The sequence below is a fragment of the Anguilla anguilla genome, chromosome 8 (assembly GCF_013347855.1).
Source record: "Anguilla anguilla isolate fAngAng1 chromosome 8, fAngAng1.pri, whole genome shotgun sequence".
Taxonomy (NCBI): Eukaryota; Metazoa; Chordata; class Actinopteri; order Anguilliformes; family Anguillidae; genus Anguilla; species Anguilla anguilla.
In genome coordinates this window covers 17,662,097-17,677,838 of record NC_049208.1, presented here as the reverse complement: position 1 = coordinate 17,677,838, position 15,742 = coordinate 17,662,097, and the positions used below count along the sequence as shown (strand labels likewise).

Genomic DNA, 15,742 nt, shown 5'->3' with positions numbered 1-15,742 from the left:
AAAGCACTATACAATATTCATGAGCAGTTGCGGTATGTCTATTGCACAAATCAGGTCCAACTCAGACCTTTCATAACAAAAAACATTGGGAGAGGTGTTTTATTGTACATTTTTGATGAATAATACAAATGATTTTATTTCTTGTTTTATTCTTGGTAGTGCACGGCTGCACCATTTTGTCACTCATATTGGCATAATTTGATGACTTCAGGGTATGAACTGCGTCTTCGTGTGTGTGGCAGAACAAACGTGCGCCATAATTAAGCTGCAGATTGGTGCGTCCGGCTGCTTGAAGGCCGGATTTGGGGGGTTTGCGGGCAGCCTTCGGTTCGGCGGATTTTCCGGCGGGTCCCTGCAGGTGCGGTGACGCCGGGCCTGGCTGGCGGGAGGCTTTTTTTTCTCCGGCTCTCCCTCCGGCGGTGGCGTCCGCGGGGGTGAGGCCGGGCGTCGGGTTTTCATTTTAAAAAGGCGCTGAAACGGCCTGTTTCCCAGCCGCGTTGCCGCTCCGCTGCGCGGGCCTGGCCCAGGGAGCGCTGGGAATTCGCTCTGAATTCCGCTCTCTTTTAATGGGGTGGGCTGGGGGGTCAGGTTCTCTTCCAAACCCAGCCCATGAAATTGGATTGAGCATGGTAACAGGATGGGGGGAGGGGGGGGGGTGGTGGTGGTGGTGGTGGGGGGTTTTGCGGCAGGGGGGCTCACAGCAGCAGATTCCCCCTCCCCTTCTCCCCTCTATTTGCAGGGTCACGTCCCGCAAACATGAGGGTCCAGCGGTCAGGCAGTCAGCGGAGCTGGAAGCCTGCTCTCCGGAGGGGTGGGGTGGCGATGAGGGAGGGAGGGGGGAGGGGGGCAGCATGTTTCTGGGGTTAAGTGTAGAAAGCATCTCTGGAGCCCTGGAGCTCTTCAGTGCACAGAGGCCAGTGGCATCTGCGGCCGTGTGTGAGGAGCATGCACACGCTCGCTGGCTCACTGCGTCTGCGCAATTCAGCCATAACCATTCATTCTGACGCAAGACCAAAGCCCTTTGTGCACGCAGCAGAAACCCAATGCGCTGTATAAAGTTGGTTCATTGCATATTTTTCTCAGAACGACACAAGTCTGCAGCAAGGCTTTTTTTTCCACGTAAACACTCAATTTGAAATGACTTTTTTTTCTCTTAAATTTCTTCGGTGCTATTATGAGCTCATGGGCTTTTACTGAACTGAATGAGGGGTTTGTAGAGGCAGGGAAAGTAGCACTTTTAAAATGTGTTGCTGAAAGTTGAGGACGACGCACGGTGTATGATTGATTCAAGGCCTCACTGTTCTTCCCCTGCTTTTTAAAATAAAAAAAATAAAAAAAACTCTGGCCAATTATTTACCAGCAGTCATAATGCCTTTGTGAAAGTAGTTTTCATAGTAACGAGTGTCGTTTCTGACTTCAAACTTCCTTTGAGAACACAGTGTTCGTCTTTGTCCAGACGCTGCAGACTGCTTGAATGCACTATAATGGCATTACATCCGCTTATCCCTTTATAACATGATCACCTGTTCTAGGGTAAAAGCTGGAAGTGCGTGTCAGAGCGTAAGTCGTACAGGGACTGCCGGGCTGCTCCTTCAGCGGAGGGTTCCTTTGCCTTTCTGAAATATCTCATTATCGCAAGGCTAAATTGAGCAAATGAAACGATACCCAGCAGACAAACTTAGCGGGCCCCCATTTGTCTTCTGAACCCCCCCTCCCCCCCCACCCCCCTCCATCCTGATGCTTTGCTTTCATGAGGGAGAGAACTGGTTTACGACCAAGCTGACAGCGAGGGAGTTATCCACTTAGCCCCGACGAGAAACGGAGAGAACCCTGCCGCGCAGAAGGACGTCAGAAATCAAATCACCATTTAAATCAAATTAGGAAAAAGATGTGATTTCCTGGGAGAGGGGGGAGGGGGGGGGGACCTGAAGGTGAAAATAAACTAATTGTATTTGGGGCTTTTGAAACAGACCCCTGTGTGTTTTTGTGGGGGCGTGAGACGGGCAGCTGAGGGCGCTTTCATGGGATTAAGAGAAAATGTCATTTTTTTTATTGATTACGCGTCATGGAGGAATGGCCTGAAAAACTGAGTTTCAGTTTCTATTGGAGGAGACCACTTAGGAACACTTTCTGAAGACTATTATCTGTTTATTACTCTATATAAAAATGATAAATATGCATTTATTTTTCAAATTTGCTTTTGCAGGGACTATGCGCATTAATGAACATTGTTGTTAATGTGACAGTGTTAGCTCAACTGGCTAGTTCAATTGCAGTCTCTGGGTATGATGGTAGGAGCCATTAAAAGACATGATGTAAGAGAAGGACAAAAAATCACACAAAGCAGGCAACCAACAAATAACAAAAGTAACAGGATTGCATCATTCAACACCATGTGATGGGAGTAGAAAAGCAGGTAGCAGTCATTAGCAAACAGATAAATAACAGTGCGGGTGGCACGGTGGTACAGTGGGTAGCACTGTCGCCTCACAGCAAGATGGTCATGGGTACGAATCCGGCCTGGGCCTTTGTGTGGGGTGTTTGTACAGTATTTTCTGGATGGATGGCTGGATAAATGACACAGATAAACAGACACACATAATAGTAATAAATGGAGGGCGTACCTGCCTTCCCAATATCTAAGGGTAGGGTATTGCACCCCTGAAAAGCTCTCACGAGGACAGCTGTCTGGTTAAATGTGCTTCACCCCTGTGGGACAATGGTATCCCCTCTCATGGCAGATCTTGTGGACCTGTTGCTTGGGGTTTTCTGTACGATGATAGTGTTCAGTGGGGGATGAGCAAGGCCTTAACGGACTTTATCGATTAGACAAGCTATGGAACTTAAGAAGATTTCCCCTGTTGTGTCACTGGTATGGGACCAGCTATACAAGTGGTACAGGATGAATTTTTTTTTTATGTGTGTGTAATTTTTCACTTACTATCCTTATAAAACATTTTAAAAGTATTTCATTCAACACAATGCATTGTGGGAAAATGAGAATTTTAACAATTTTCTGACGTGGATTTCATGGTTCACAGTAGCAAAAATCATGTCCATAAATACAGTTCCAACAGCTCCCTCTCCATTTTATTTGACATTCTGTATAAAGAAGCAGTTGGCAGTTTCAGTGGAGTGATTCGCTTTGGAAGCAAACATAAGGCACAATGTGTAAGGGCTATTATTGAGATGGGTATTAATTGCTCTGCAGTGCACTTCTCAGCATCCTTTGATATTAGTGGCAGAATACTTAGAGGCCTGTGGTTGCCAACATTATTGGTTGTGTCACTTGACTTGAACATGGTTGTTACTATAGCTGATTTCCAGACCTTGGGGAATATCCTCCGTTCAATAGACATGGTAATGATATTGATATGGGATATATAAGTGATATTCTGAATAATAAAAAAAAGCCTTTTGACTTTCTGATGGAATTTAACATCATATTTACTTTGCTGTGGCAAAGACTGTGTCATTTGCTATTGCCGGTTCTTTGGCCCTGGCAGTCACTCTGTGTAGTTAATAATAGTGTAGTTAATAGTTTGGAGTCAATGAAATAAGAGTGGAAGGCAGCTGCGTTTATATTAGAATCTTGTGTTATCTTGCCTTCCAAATCAAATTCTAACTGTTTTCCTGTCTTGTTTTATGACTTTCCTGTCAATTTTGTTTAGGTTCACCCATATCAGTTTAGGGTTTTATTTGCTTCAGTAATGAGATTGTTGGAGAAGCCAGCCTTCCCTTTCTGGATTTTCTTTGTTACCCTGTTACCCCATACAGTATGCCTATGAATATCTGACTTTGACTGGAAGGCTATTTTAATGGCATTATCCCTCTCCATCATCAGTCAGTAGGCACAAAAATATTATATGAGTGGCTTAGAGTTTAACTCTCATAACATAGCATTCATGGCATTGTTTCACATTGACATACTGTATTTAGAGCACTTATCTACTGTACAATTGAAACATTACACTGCCTGGATTCAGTTTTTCAAAAAAAAATAAGTTAACTTTGCCTTAAAAATAAATGCAACCTAGCTTGACAAGAACATTTCTGTGCTTGCTGAACCTACCACCCATGTTTGTGAAAAAGAAAAACTCTACATGTAATTGTGATTCAAGTTAAGGGCAAATGTTGATTGTGAATGTAGCATCATGGACTACGTGGATTAATTGGTTATTGGGTGAGAGACGTGGGACACCTCCAGATACAGGGAACCAAGGTTTGCAGGTATATGCCTTCCAGAATGAAAGAGGCAATCTGTGGAGCCATTTTTTATTTTTGCCATGGACCCTGAAGCAGTTGTGGCATACCTAGCAAGCTATCACAGCAGGACTCTTTGCTCACATTTTTTCCAAGGAGCTGCTAAGTTGAAAAATGTAGGAGCCCACTACTGCATTCCAATTAGTACATGTGCTCCTTAATTGTTTTTTCCAGTTAGCGCACATCAATTTTCTGGAGTAAATGCTCCTAAAATTGGAACACTATAGAGTCCTGTATCACAGCCTTAGCTGCCACAGCCAAGATTTGCTCTCTCTAATAGCTGATCCTGTCCAGGCTAAAATATTGTGAGCACATTGGAATGCTGCTGAGAATGCTGGGGGTTTCAGAGCCTTGCGACTTCCTGTGGCATTCATTAATTGCAGGCATGCTTTCACAACAGTGTATAATTTCTGTGCCTACTGTATGGCTGAATCTCCCCACCTGCCACTCTTGGAGCTATTTTGATGAGAACAAGCCTCGTATTTGCAAGGAAGCAGATGCCTCTTGCGCGCTGTGCACATATTCTTCATTCAGCGTGTATTCAGCCATTCAGGAAGCCATTAAACAGGAGACGATAGAGTGCCATTGCCATGCCACACCTGGGCTGAAAACGTGAAAGGAGGGGGAGGAGCCTGAGTGCCAATCATGCCACTGAATCAACTGTGATGAGAAAATGCAAATCAGCAGCAGAAGCATGTTTTTTTTTTCTGTCAGTCTGTCTGTGATTCAGTAGTTTCTGGTGTTTGTAGTTCATGTTGAATTTGTGCTTTTAATACCTTTTTAATTGCAGTATTTTAAGCGAAGGAAAGGCTACATTATTTTTATATGCACGTAGTTGTATATGAATACAGCTGCATGTTGGTTATATTGATTAAGGTGACTCAGTTGAACTGTCCCACTCAAGGAAGAACTGTTCTCCAGCTCAGTTTCTTTTTCCAGTCCTGGTCCTTATTATCTGATGAGTTTTCAAAGCTGGCTTTAGCATGATAACAGCGATGCCATCACTTCCACCTCGGCCAGCCCTGAGGAGACCATTATTCAAACAGCCGAGGTCGACTCCAGCTACGTATACGCCGTGTAGCTCCAGGACAAGTTGTGCGGTAAGATATGATTACTTTTGGAGACATGTCAGAGTGCATGTGCAGTAGCCCTGACAGTTCATTTTAATTCCTGGAGCAGCGGCATAACATTATAACATTCGAATGGGAGCTGAAATGAGGAGGCCAAAGCCCCCCGATTCAGACCTCACATAGAGATCCGAGCACATCAATGAGTTCTGACTCCTTGTTAAAAACTCCAAGAGGACACAAAAGTTCTGGAGAGCCTTGTAAATTGAACGGAGGCTAGAGCACTTCATATTAACAAAATCCTACACCACCAGAGCCTTTTTGATTGGTAGCACACAGTGATAATAGCCTGTCTTCATTGACATTTTCGAGACGCCGCCGTGCTTTTCTCTAGGTGCGACCCTGGTGAATTTTATTAGCAAATGAGCCAGAGGAGGTTTGGGTGTAGAGAGTGGTCCTTCACGCTGATTTCCACCATGGTAATGATTTCAAAGTTCAGGACCTGAACAAGGAAGAAAACCAGCACTGCAGTCATTACCACAAATTATAACCAGGACTCTGGCACCCATGCAGCTGAAGAAAGCAATCTAAAATGCCATTGTCCTATAGGCTCTGATGACTATACTTTGGAACTTATGGTGTAATGGGCTGAAGTATTCTTATAATGTGAAGCAGTTTTTTTCCTTCTTCATGTGATATTTTGTTAGATACGCACCGATTGAGTCTTACTGCAAAACTTTGATTGAAAACTGGACCGTGATGGATGTGGAACCGATTGTGAGACAAAGGAAAATGTTGTTTTGACATGGAATATTGGATAAGGATTCATTAAATTTCTCGCTGGTGGTACAGTAATGAGTCTCGCTGCATTTGCTGTCATAGAAAACGGTGTACTAATTGGGTGCGAAAGGTCCAAGATGATGAAAATCCTGCTGAATACCAATCTCTAAAGCAAGCTGCTTCTGGGAAAACGTTTCCCAGCTCATCCGAGGATCTTTAACGGACTTGTGTGATGTGATGAATGTTTGTGGAATCTTCAAGAGCCTTCACATATGTTCTGCGTACAGGCTCATCATTACAATGGCATTAAGCAAACTCGGGGTGTCTAATGCAGAGACCACAGACGGATATTTACTCTTTGTGCTCTGAACAGAAGGCTTTTGGTATTGTGTCAAATGTGTCACCCTGTAAGACAGGAATGGGTCTTGTTTTTGTCATATCGGTGACTAAATCAAGGGTAACAGGGCTAGGAACTGGCTTGAAATCATTAGAATTTTGGCGTGTCAGACTCAATGGCCATGTGACCATGTTACAGTAAAATATGTTTTGGCACCTGCTATATACATTTAAATAACTTTTACCAAATATGTGCATCTGTGTCTTATGGAAATAGTTGAATTTATACTGCAAGAAGTGCCTCTATCTTGAGATAACGACTTGCTCTCAGTCCCAGAGTGAACCAACTCCTTACTCTGAAACTATAATCTGGTAGCTGTTCCCATCTTCTGCCTGGAGCCAGCACCCTTATGACTGCCACTCATTTGGGCTGAATCATTTTTGATAAGTTTAGGGGTTCAATTATTAATTTAATTTCCATCTAATTGTTGACTGTAGTTTCCCTTTTGATGTTAGTTCACAAGACTTTTTGTCGCATTGAGGGCTTGCTATCCTTGCCAAGTCTGTAGTTTCAGTAGACAAAAAAAAAAAAAAAAGATTTTCAGATAAACCTGCTTTGTAGAGCTCTTCTGTAACCCTGAAACAGTTATTTTTGGGCATTGTAACAGGATTTGGGGAATGTATGTACTTCCAAAATAAATTGAGTCAATGAGTAGTCTCTGCTTCTAATTAGCTAAATACAAGACATTGATTCAGCTACAGCAGTGCTTTGTGTCTTTTCAGTCTGTAAGTGAACATTAAGTGTTACTCATCTACAAGGTGTAATATAATCTCTAGCCAAAAAAAAAAGAAAAATCACAACATTTCCTTTCCCAGTGTGCTTAAAAAAATCCCTTCTGATTCCTGCTATTGGAAAAATCTTGATGTTTCTTTGCTTTGTTTGGGTTTTGGACTTTATGAATTTGTCCTGTGCTGGATTGTAGACAGATTATAAAGGAAGGTACCAAGAAAATATTCAGTATATTGCCTTTTTTTAATGCTTCTTCTTTTGTTATGTTCAGTGTCCTTAGTCTTTAGAAAGACACTTCACATATACAGTACTCTTAGAAAGTATTCTTATTATTGCACTTATTATTCAGATGATACCTACTACTCACCTAGCTCTCCTGGTGTTGGCAGGCTGGTTTTGGTAAGGCTGCTACTGTCTGGCAGAAGAGGGTCAGACGTGTATGGTGGCAAGGAAAGATATGTCTCATCTGCTGAGTATCGTCTGTTAACCTGTGGCGCGGTCCAGCCAAACACAGGAGCGTGAACAAGGGGTGAATCGAACAGTATGTGGCCTTGCTCAGGTCATCCTACAGAAACAAAACATTTTGTTGAACATAGCACTCACTCTTCTCCATTTCTTCCTGTGATGAGTCAGAAGCAGCTGAAATAATGCTTCACTGGAAGCCATTGTGAACTGCAGTCTTTCTGTGGTAATAAAACGGCTTCTCTGGCCAGTTATCTTCATCCAATACTTACTTTACTGATCAGGGATTAGTGGTCTTGTAATTTTACCTTTACATGAACTCCAAGCGGCATGTACATACAACATTTTTATCCAAAGATCTGTATATACAGCTGTAGGAAATTCTGACCCAGATTGTGGGTCATGGTTTACATTGAATGTATAGCTGAGTGTAATTCACTTTTCCCTGGGAGAATGAGTATGGATTATGGAAACTGAAAATGATTACGAGTAATTTCATTTTCTCTAAAAAGATGGAAATTGCTACACAATGTTGGCATCTGGTGGCCAGACAAAGGGTTTGACCGGAATTGACCACGCACAGCTCATCCACAGTTGCTTACATGAAAATAATACTGAATTAGCAAAAGGATGGTTATAACTTGGTACCAGTTACAGGTGAAGAGTTGTTCTTTGGGTAACATGCTGCTGTTTGGTTGGTCTGATATTTTTAACAAAGTAGGTGCTGATTGGTCAGCTAATTTCACGTAAGGGTATCCATATTGTGAACACTTTGGCTATCCACATGCATACAATAAAGTGAAAAATCCCATTGCTCCTTGTTGGCTGTTCATAGGAAATGTGTGTTGACAGTGAATTCACAGCACCCTCACACCAGGCTTAAGCCCCCTGTCTTTTCTCATATAGCACAGTGACCAAATGCGGCTTATTTTCAGCATACAGTATATTGGACACCTTTGCCTGACACGTTTACAGTACCAGCAGTTTTTTATTTGACCTTTATTTTTGTTTTTTGTGCATTTTTCCCCCAACAGCTCACTTTTTAATTTGCCACATATCCCACAGGACCTTTATTGTGCGGAATATGCACCTTTTTCATTTTTGCTTAATAGGCTATATGGTACATTTACTTCCAGACAGAAAAAAATCTGGACTGACTTTTTTCGGGGACACTTGAAGTGTGTCATTTCTGAAAATTGTCAATGCATGACTGTTTAGCGGCTTCAGCTGGAAAAAAGGGTTTCGCAATCGTACATCATCTTGCATTTAATTTGTATATTTTTGTCTCTATTTTTGTGCAGCGCTGTGAAAAAGGCAGCATGCATTTAAGTGGCACCTCCATGGCTGATTCTTCTTCATAATGGAGGCTGCAAATGGCCTTCGTTTTTATTTGGAATAATGCAAACCGCTTTTCTGAGCAGTTTGCGTGATTGCAGAGTGGTGCCCTTTGCAGAAGCGAGCAAGCCGCCCTCTCCTTGCTTTTAAAAGCTGTCTGGTCTTAATTGGTCCTGAACGCCTCATTGTTGAGGAGAAAAACATTTTCCGTGCTGAGCGCATTATAACAGCACTAAAACAATCCTATTATAATTTGCTTTTTTAAATAGTTTGCAGATTACACTGCAGTTGTGAAGACAGGTTCCACGGTCACGTCATGTAGGCGGAGAAGAGGATAGTAACTTAGATTTGTTGTTGAAGGAATGGGGGGGTGTCGTGGGGGGAGATTGGTTTTATGCAAAGCCTATCGAAGTATTATCCAGATTTTTTTCTTATTAAAAAGAGAGCGGGCAGTCTACCCTCCTTATGTATTTTACTCTTTATTCATACAGAGGGGAAAGCAGAGAGGGTTACAGATAGAGAAGAAATCACAGTACAGCAAGCTCCATGCTGGGGATACATCTATGGCCACATGGGGGATTTGTATATTGGTTAACCTTCAGCCACCCTATGGTGTGTGCCATATAGTCTCCTGTATTATCCTAATTTTGTTACCCAGTGATATATTTTCTTAATCTTGGGATAGAAAACTGGGGCTCTAGTGATTATTAATACTTGCTATAATTGTTAGCAATGAGTTGTGAATGTTTACAATGAGTGTTGGCTGTAAGTTTTTAATGCTTTCTATGAGTTTTGGCTAGGAGTTGTGAATGCTAGCTATGAGTGTTGGCTATAAGGGAGGACTACTTTATGTGAGGAACAAAATTGGAATGTGCTCAATTTGAAAAGGTCTAGGGAGTAATAGTTGCCTTTCAATCAAGGCCTTTCATGTTCTAGGGCTAGGCACTGTGCTGTAGTGGTAAAAAGGCCAATAGTGTGCTGGGATATATTGCCAAAAGTATTGAGTATAAATCTAATAAAGTTATACTTATCTTGTACGATACCATTGTCAGACCACACTTTAAGTATTGTGTGCAATTCTGGGGACAGTACTACAAGAAAGATATAGAGGCTCTGGAAAAGGTTCAAAGAAGGGCAACCAAATTGGATCTTGGTATGAAAGATAAAAGTTATGAGGAAAGACTTAAGATGCTTAATCTCTTCAAGCTTAGTAAAAGGAGGCTTAGGGGAAATGTGATTGAGGTTTTTAAATTCATAAAAGGGATCAAAAAAGTAAACTACAAGAGATTATTCAGGTTGAGTTCTGAGGGAAATCAGTTTAGCACTAAACTCAGAGGCCATTGCTCTTGAGCCCTGGACTCAGTTCTTCAATCCTGAACCACCAGCGCAGCATTTTTTGCTTTGATGCCATTGTCAAACCAGAGAACACTTATTCTGTCGACACAGAATGTAGCCAACTGTTGCTAGTAAAAATCCCCACTGCATGTCAGTTTACACAGTAAAATAGTGTTACTACTATGCTTATTTACATACAGTTTATTATAGATTAAGAGTACAGTAATGCACCTCAGAGTGAACCTGGATCCCCCTCGTGCACGTCAGAATAGAACAGGAATACTAGCACGCACCCCAAAGTAGATCAGGTGCGCCCATAATCTCCCAAAAGTCCGAACAGCACATCTGACTCTCATCTTCAGCTTCTTATGGTTTTAGCGGCAGGATTGACACGCAAGTATCACACTCATCAGTAATAATAAAGGTCCTTTGACCGGACAGCCACGCCTACGAAGGAGCGGGCGGTTGACGGAAGACAAACTGCCGTGTTCGGTTACGGCCCACTCCTTCTTGGAAATGAGCCTGAAGACTGACCGAGTTGCCGGAACTCCTCGAACAACAGCATCGTTGTTATGAATTATCAAATTACCGCATTATGTGCCGGAGGTTAACTGTGGGCAACAAAGAGTTCACGAGGGAGGCAAGGCGGGTGGGGGAGGGGGGACTGAACACCATGGGCTGCAACTGAACCCAAATTATGCAAGCCGTCAGGGCACACAAGACTGGGCACATTACTGGAGGATACCCAGCGCTTAAGTGCGTATTAAGGCAGGGTCTTGGAAATATAAAGCTGGCGGTCGGACCGCTGCTTTTCCTCTAATTACATTCACAGCGAGCGCCGAGGGTGCATGAACCAGTGGGCAGCGCGGTTGTAATGTGATCGCTCTGACCGCAGTGATTTAGACGCTGTGGAAATCTCAGATGCCTGATTTATCACGTGCTCATTAGTGCTGGTTCAGATCATAATCACAGACCTGCTGAGGGGCCAGTCTGGAAAAGGGTTCAGTGCAGTTAGAGACGCTTACTGCGAAAGAGGGGAGAAGGGAACTTTACTGCATCCCCGCCCCTCCCCACTGGAGAAGATCAAAGAGTCTGTCTCACAGTTTGTCTCTTCGCTGAGCGTCAGGTGACACCCCATTCTTATCGGGCCCAGTACTAACTTCTAACGCTAAAATGGCATAAGTGGGCTTAGTTACTGAACTGCATAAGACATTGCAGTGCATCAGTATCTGTGTGAATGGGGCTGTGGTACTCAGTGCAGGGATGCTCCAGTGCAGTGAGAGGCGCATGCTGCAGGAGAGAGGCGCATGCTGCAGGACAGAGAGGTGCATGCTGCAGAAGAGAGAGGTATAAACCTCTGCACAGGTTTGTTGCAAGGAGGCATAACTGCAGACATGATCAGACATTCCAGAATCAGGAGAGAAAAGAAAAGAATCAGTTAAGTGAGATTTTAAAGGTAGAATGTCATATATTTGGGAAATTGAGAAATGTAACTATTTCAGGCAGGGCTGGATATGCCTGAAATGGCTGCAAAGTGTGGTACCCACAAGAGATTGATTGTTCCTCACCATTCAGAAATCCTTCCTTCTCTCCAACCTTTTTGAGGGTTTGGTCTTTGTTTTTTTAAATGTGAACAGAAGCGGGAGGGGGGGGGGGGGGGGGGGGGATCTGTAAAAATGAAAATTCTTCGGTGGGGCTTCCAGTTGCCTTGACGGGGTCTGCTCTTGGCTTAATGAAGGAAGCGCAGGGTCCGGCCAATCAAAGCTGCTCGGGGCTCGTTAACACATGGAGGGCCAGAGGGGTCATTCTTCACACAGGCTTAATGTTCTCTATTCCCAGCCTTCTCAAAACCCACCGCAGCGCACCCCTCTGAAGAGCCTTTATGAACTTATCGTCTCCCATGTCACGAATCAGGAGGAAAAAAGAACTTGTTGAAGCGATCGGTTAATGGCGGCCTTAAAGCTGTTGCCGCGGGCCTCGGTGTGCAGTTGATTCTTCTTCAGACAGTGACATCACACCGCGACGAGCGCTTAATTAGCCCTCTTCAGAAGTGAGCGCTGTTGTGTGCGACCGCAGGAGCTCAGGGATTGAAGGCTGCTCTGTCTGTGCGAGGGGCAAAGCTAAATGCGCTGGGGTTTTTTGTGGGAATGGGCAGGGAAACCACGGCCAGTCCTCTTTGTCAAAGTCATGGCGTCACTGACTTCCGCTCTGCTCTCCGGCAATTGCATTTCACCTTTTAAAATGTGTCTGAGATAAAAAAAAAAAATATAAGAAAATGAGAAAAGAAAATAAAACCCTACGAGAGGCACTTGGTGTGATGCTACAAGCCTTTTCGAATAGCGCAGAAAGGACCTTTTTCCTTGTTTGATAAATAAAATAATTTATGACTGAGTTTGTGTTTACTGAGGTTCCTTTTGTCTAATATTGCATTTTTTCTAAAGATCTGAAACCATTCAGTGTGACAAATGTGCAATAATAGAGGAAATCTGGAAGGGGGCAAATACGTTTTCATGGCACTGTATGTTTTGTGAAATATGAAAATGCGAACCCATTGATTTATAAATATAATTCATATTTATATTAATGTAGTGTGCTGTCCTGTTTGCAGTGGAGATGAACAGGGATCTCGTGAGCTGAAGTGTTCTGTTTCATTGAGCCTAGCTGTGAAAATGTATGATGTCTTGAGTATGAGTGACCTTGCATAGGGCAGTCAGTAGTAACAGGGTAAATGTGTTGCTGGTATGTTGAATTTGTTTTGGGCCAAGGCTGGGTGTAGCAGGAGATATCCAGCAATGAAGCCCCATAAGTTTCTCTTCCCTTCTGCCAGCCCCGCTGCCTGTCACTCAAGGGGACCGCGAGACGGATATTCTCCTGATGGCTCTGTTCTGCTCCATTACCAAGGCCTGGTGCTTTCTGCCAGGGCCTCTCCGCCTCCGAGCTATAGAAAACCCACACGCTTGTTTTTTCATGCGATCCGTCACATCATCCTGTTTTTCCCCCAAACCGAAAAAAAAAATGCGTTATATGATTAATCACCAAATCTACGCCGCATTGTTTCCCTTGAAGCTGGTATTATTGTTGACAAAATCCTTCCCGCTGTTGTTTCTGCTGTCGCGCGATGAGGAAACGAGATGACATTTTACTACCAAATGCAGAAAATAACAAGGAATTATAAAGGGATCGTGTTATTAAAGCCCCTCTGATTGGTGGTTGTATTTGCACATTTAACAGTTTCAGATGATGGGAGCCACACCCGCCGCGTCTGCAGCCTTTGTCTCAGAGTCAGTACTGTAAAATCAGCATCACAGACAGCGACAGTACTGACAGTTGTGTTTTGTGCGCGGTGGCATATGTGGCTTTCATAACAGTGTAAACAGAAAGCTGTAATGGTAGCGTTATGGCTTCCTGGATATTCACAGCAGATGAAGTGGTGTGTTCCAGTGTGTCATTAACAAGCTGGAGATAGGAACCTTCGTTTTGGGGGGCTTGTGTGTATGACATCCCAGCAGCCACTTGTTTGCTACATGGCTAATGATTTACTTCAGACTGAGAGTGCAAAAGGGAACGTCTTATTGTAATGGAACACATATAATGGTTCTTTTTCTACCACATCTCTCAATTAAAAATAAATATAGCAATATACTGTAGTTATTATACTGCTTTAATTATGTGTTTGTGAAGGGAAAAAAACTGCCATTTATTTTTGAGTCTAATTAAAGGGCAAAAGTTTACTGAATCCCGGACATTGTCTCAGTGCTGTTTATTGTGTCGTTTAGTATGTGACTGGCCTCGCAGGTGGCAAGCGTTGCCATGGTTATTTTGATGGTAATTCTCCCCCGGTCTGCAGGTTCGGCCTTCATGATGGTGAACACGTCCGACCGCTACGCGGGGCAGCGAGCCCAGCTTCTCACCCCCCAGCTGAAGGAAAACGACACGCACTGCATCCTCTTCAAGTACATGGTGTCTGGCCGGGAGGGGGCCAACCCAGGCCACCTCAACATCTACATCAAGGAGAACAACAGTCCGATGGGTGTCCCGGTGTGGAACGCTTCTGGGACCGCCACTCGAACCTGGGGTCAGATAGAGCTGGCCGTCAGCACCTTCTGGCCAAACTTCTATCAGGTAAGACCCTCAGGACCCAAGCCTGCTTCTGCAATGCTGACAGAGCCAGAGGCTATAGAGTACGAGTAGAGCTGCTAAGTTTGACTAACGTCAATCAAAGCCTGTGTCTGTTGGCAGTTGGGATTTCATTTAACTGTAGGGTTGCTGCTGACCAGATTGTGGCTGAGATTTAGATAGGAAAGCTGAGGGAAAAGATCATGGGACTTAAATGAAGAAACGGGAAGCTTAAAACAAGGCTAGTACTGGGCATGCAGCTTCCGTGAGTGACAGACAACGCTGTGTCCAGGTCTTGGGGGAGTACAGCCACAGACGTCCCTGTTAATCTCCCAGTACAGCAGTACAGCGTGGTTACGGTCCGCTGGATGCACCCCCAGCTCTTCCTCGTGCTTTTGTTTTTGGAATTGCCTGCTCAGCCCGGAGGCTGAGGTTCGAAATTCAGAGCGAGGAGAAAGCTGCACCTTTCTGATCCCGGTCTCTCGGCCTCCTGTGTCTCATGGGGGCTGAATTCACCATCTCGTTTCCTTCCAGGGAATGAGAAGAAAGGAGAGAAGGAAAAATTGGTCCCCCGTTGAACCAGTGACTTATTTCATTATGCCTCTCTGCTTGAGGCTGCAAAGAGCAGGAGAGGAGGAGGAGGAGGAGGAGGAGGGGGAGGAGGAGGAAGAACGGATTTGTTCTCTGCCGCCGTCACCTGTGCTTACCTGAAGAGTGAAAGGATGAAAGGGAGACAGTTGCAGGAGTCCTTCTGTTTTAAAGAACTCTCGCTGGTAATGAGAGACAGAAATTAAGGACAGAGGGAGAGGCGCAGTGCTGAATAGGAGGTTATTAAGGGAAAAATGCGGTTTGGTCGTCTGCTGCTCTGTGCCAGTGAACAGGTCTAAATTAGGTATTGCACGCATTGCATTTTGGACTTCTTTATTAGTATGTGTTTTTATTACAATTATAATAAGTATAATAAAAGATACAGTATAATATAAAATATAGTATTTTTTTTTCCTGGCTTTGCGTTGTTTATTTGTACATGCCTTCATACAGTTAGATATACAGTTAAATACTGAAGTATTAGGACAGTCAAACATTTGCTGTTGTTTTGGCTCAGTACTCCAGCACATTGGATTTGAAACAGTTATCTTTATATTGAGGGTATTTATATGCGCATTCAGTGTTCTGTGTTGTAATTACAGCCCTTTTTATACATCATCCTTCCATTTTAGCAGAGCAAAGATAATGGGACAAATGAACGTAATCTAAT

General features: G+C 43.6%; 1 protein-coding gene across 15 annotated transcripts in view; it reads left to right on the top strand.

Moving 5' to 3' along the window:
* Window positions 1-15,742, top strand: part of LOC118234757 (receptor-type tyrosine-protein phosphatase mu-like) — a 179,887-nt gene that overhangs the window by 46,455 nt on the left and 117,690 nt on the right. For all 15 annotated transcript variants that reach the window (XM_035431556.1, XM_035431567.1, XM_035431555.1 and 12 more), the window contains exon 3: window positions 14,216-14,490. In XM_035431556.1, the coding sequence (XP_035287447.1) occupies window positions 14,216-14,490 (275 nt within the window). The remainder of the gene's footprint in view (window positions 1-14,215; window positions 14,491-15,742) is intronic.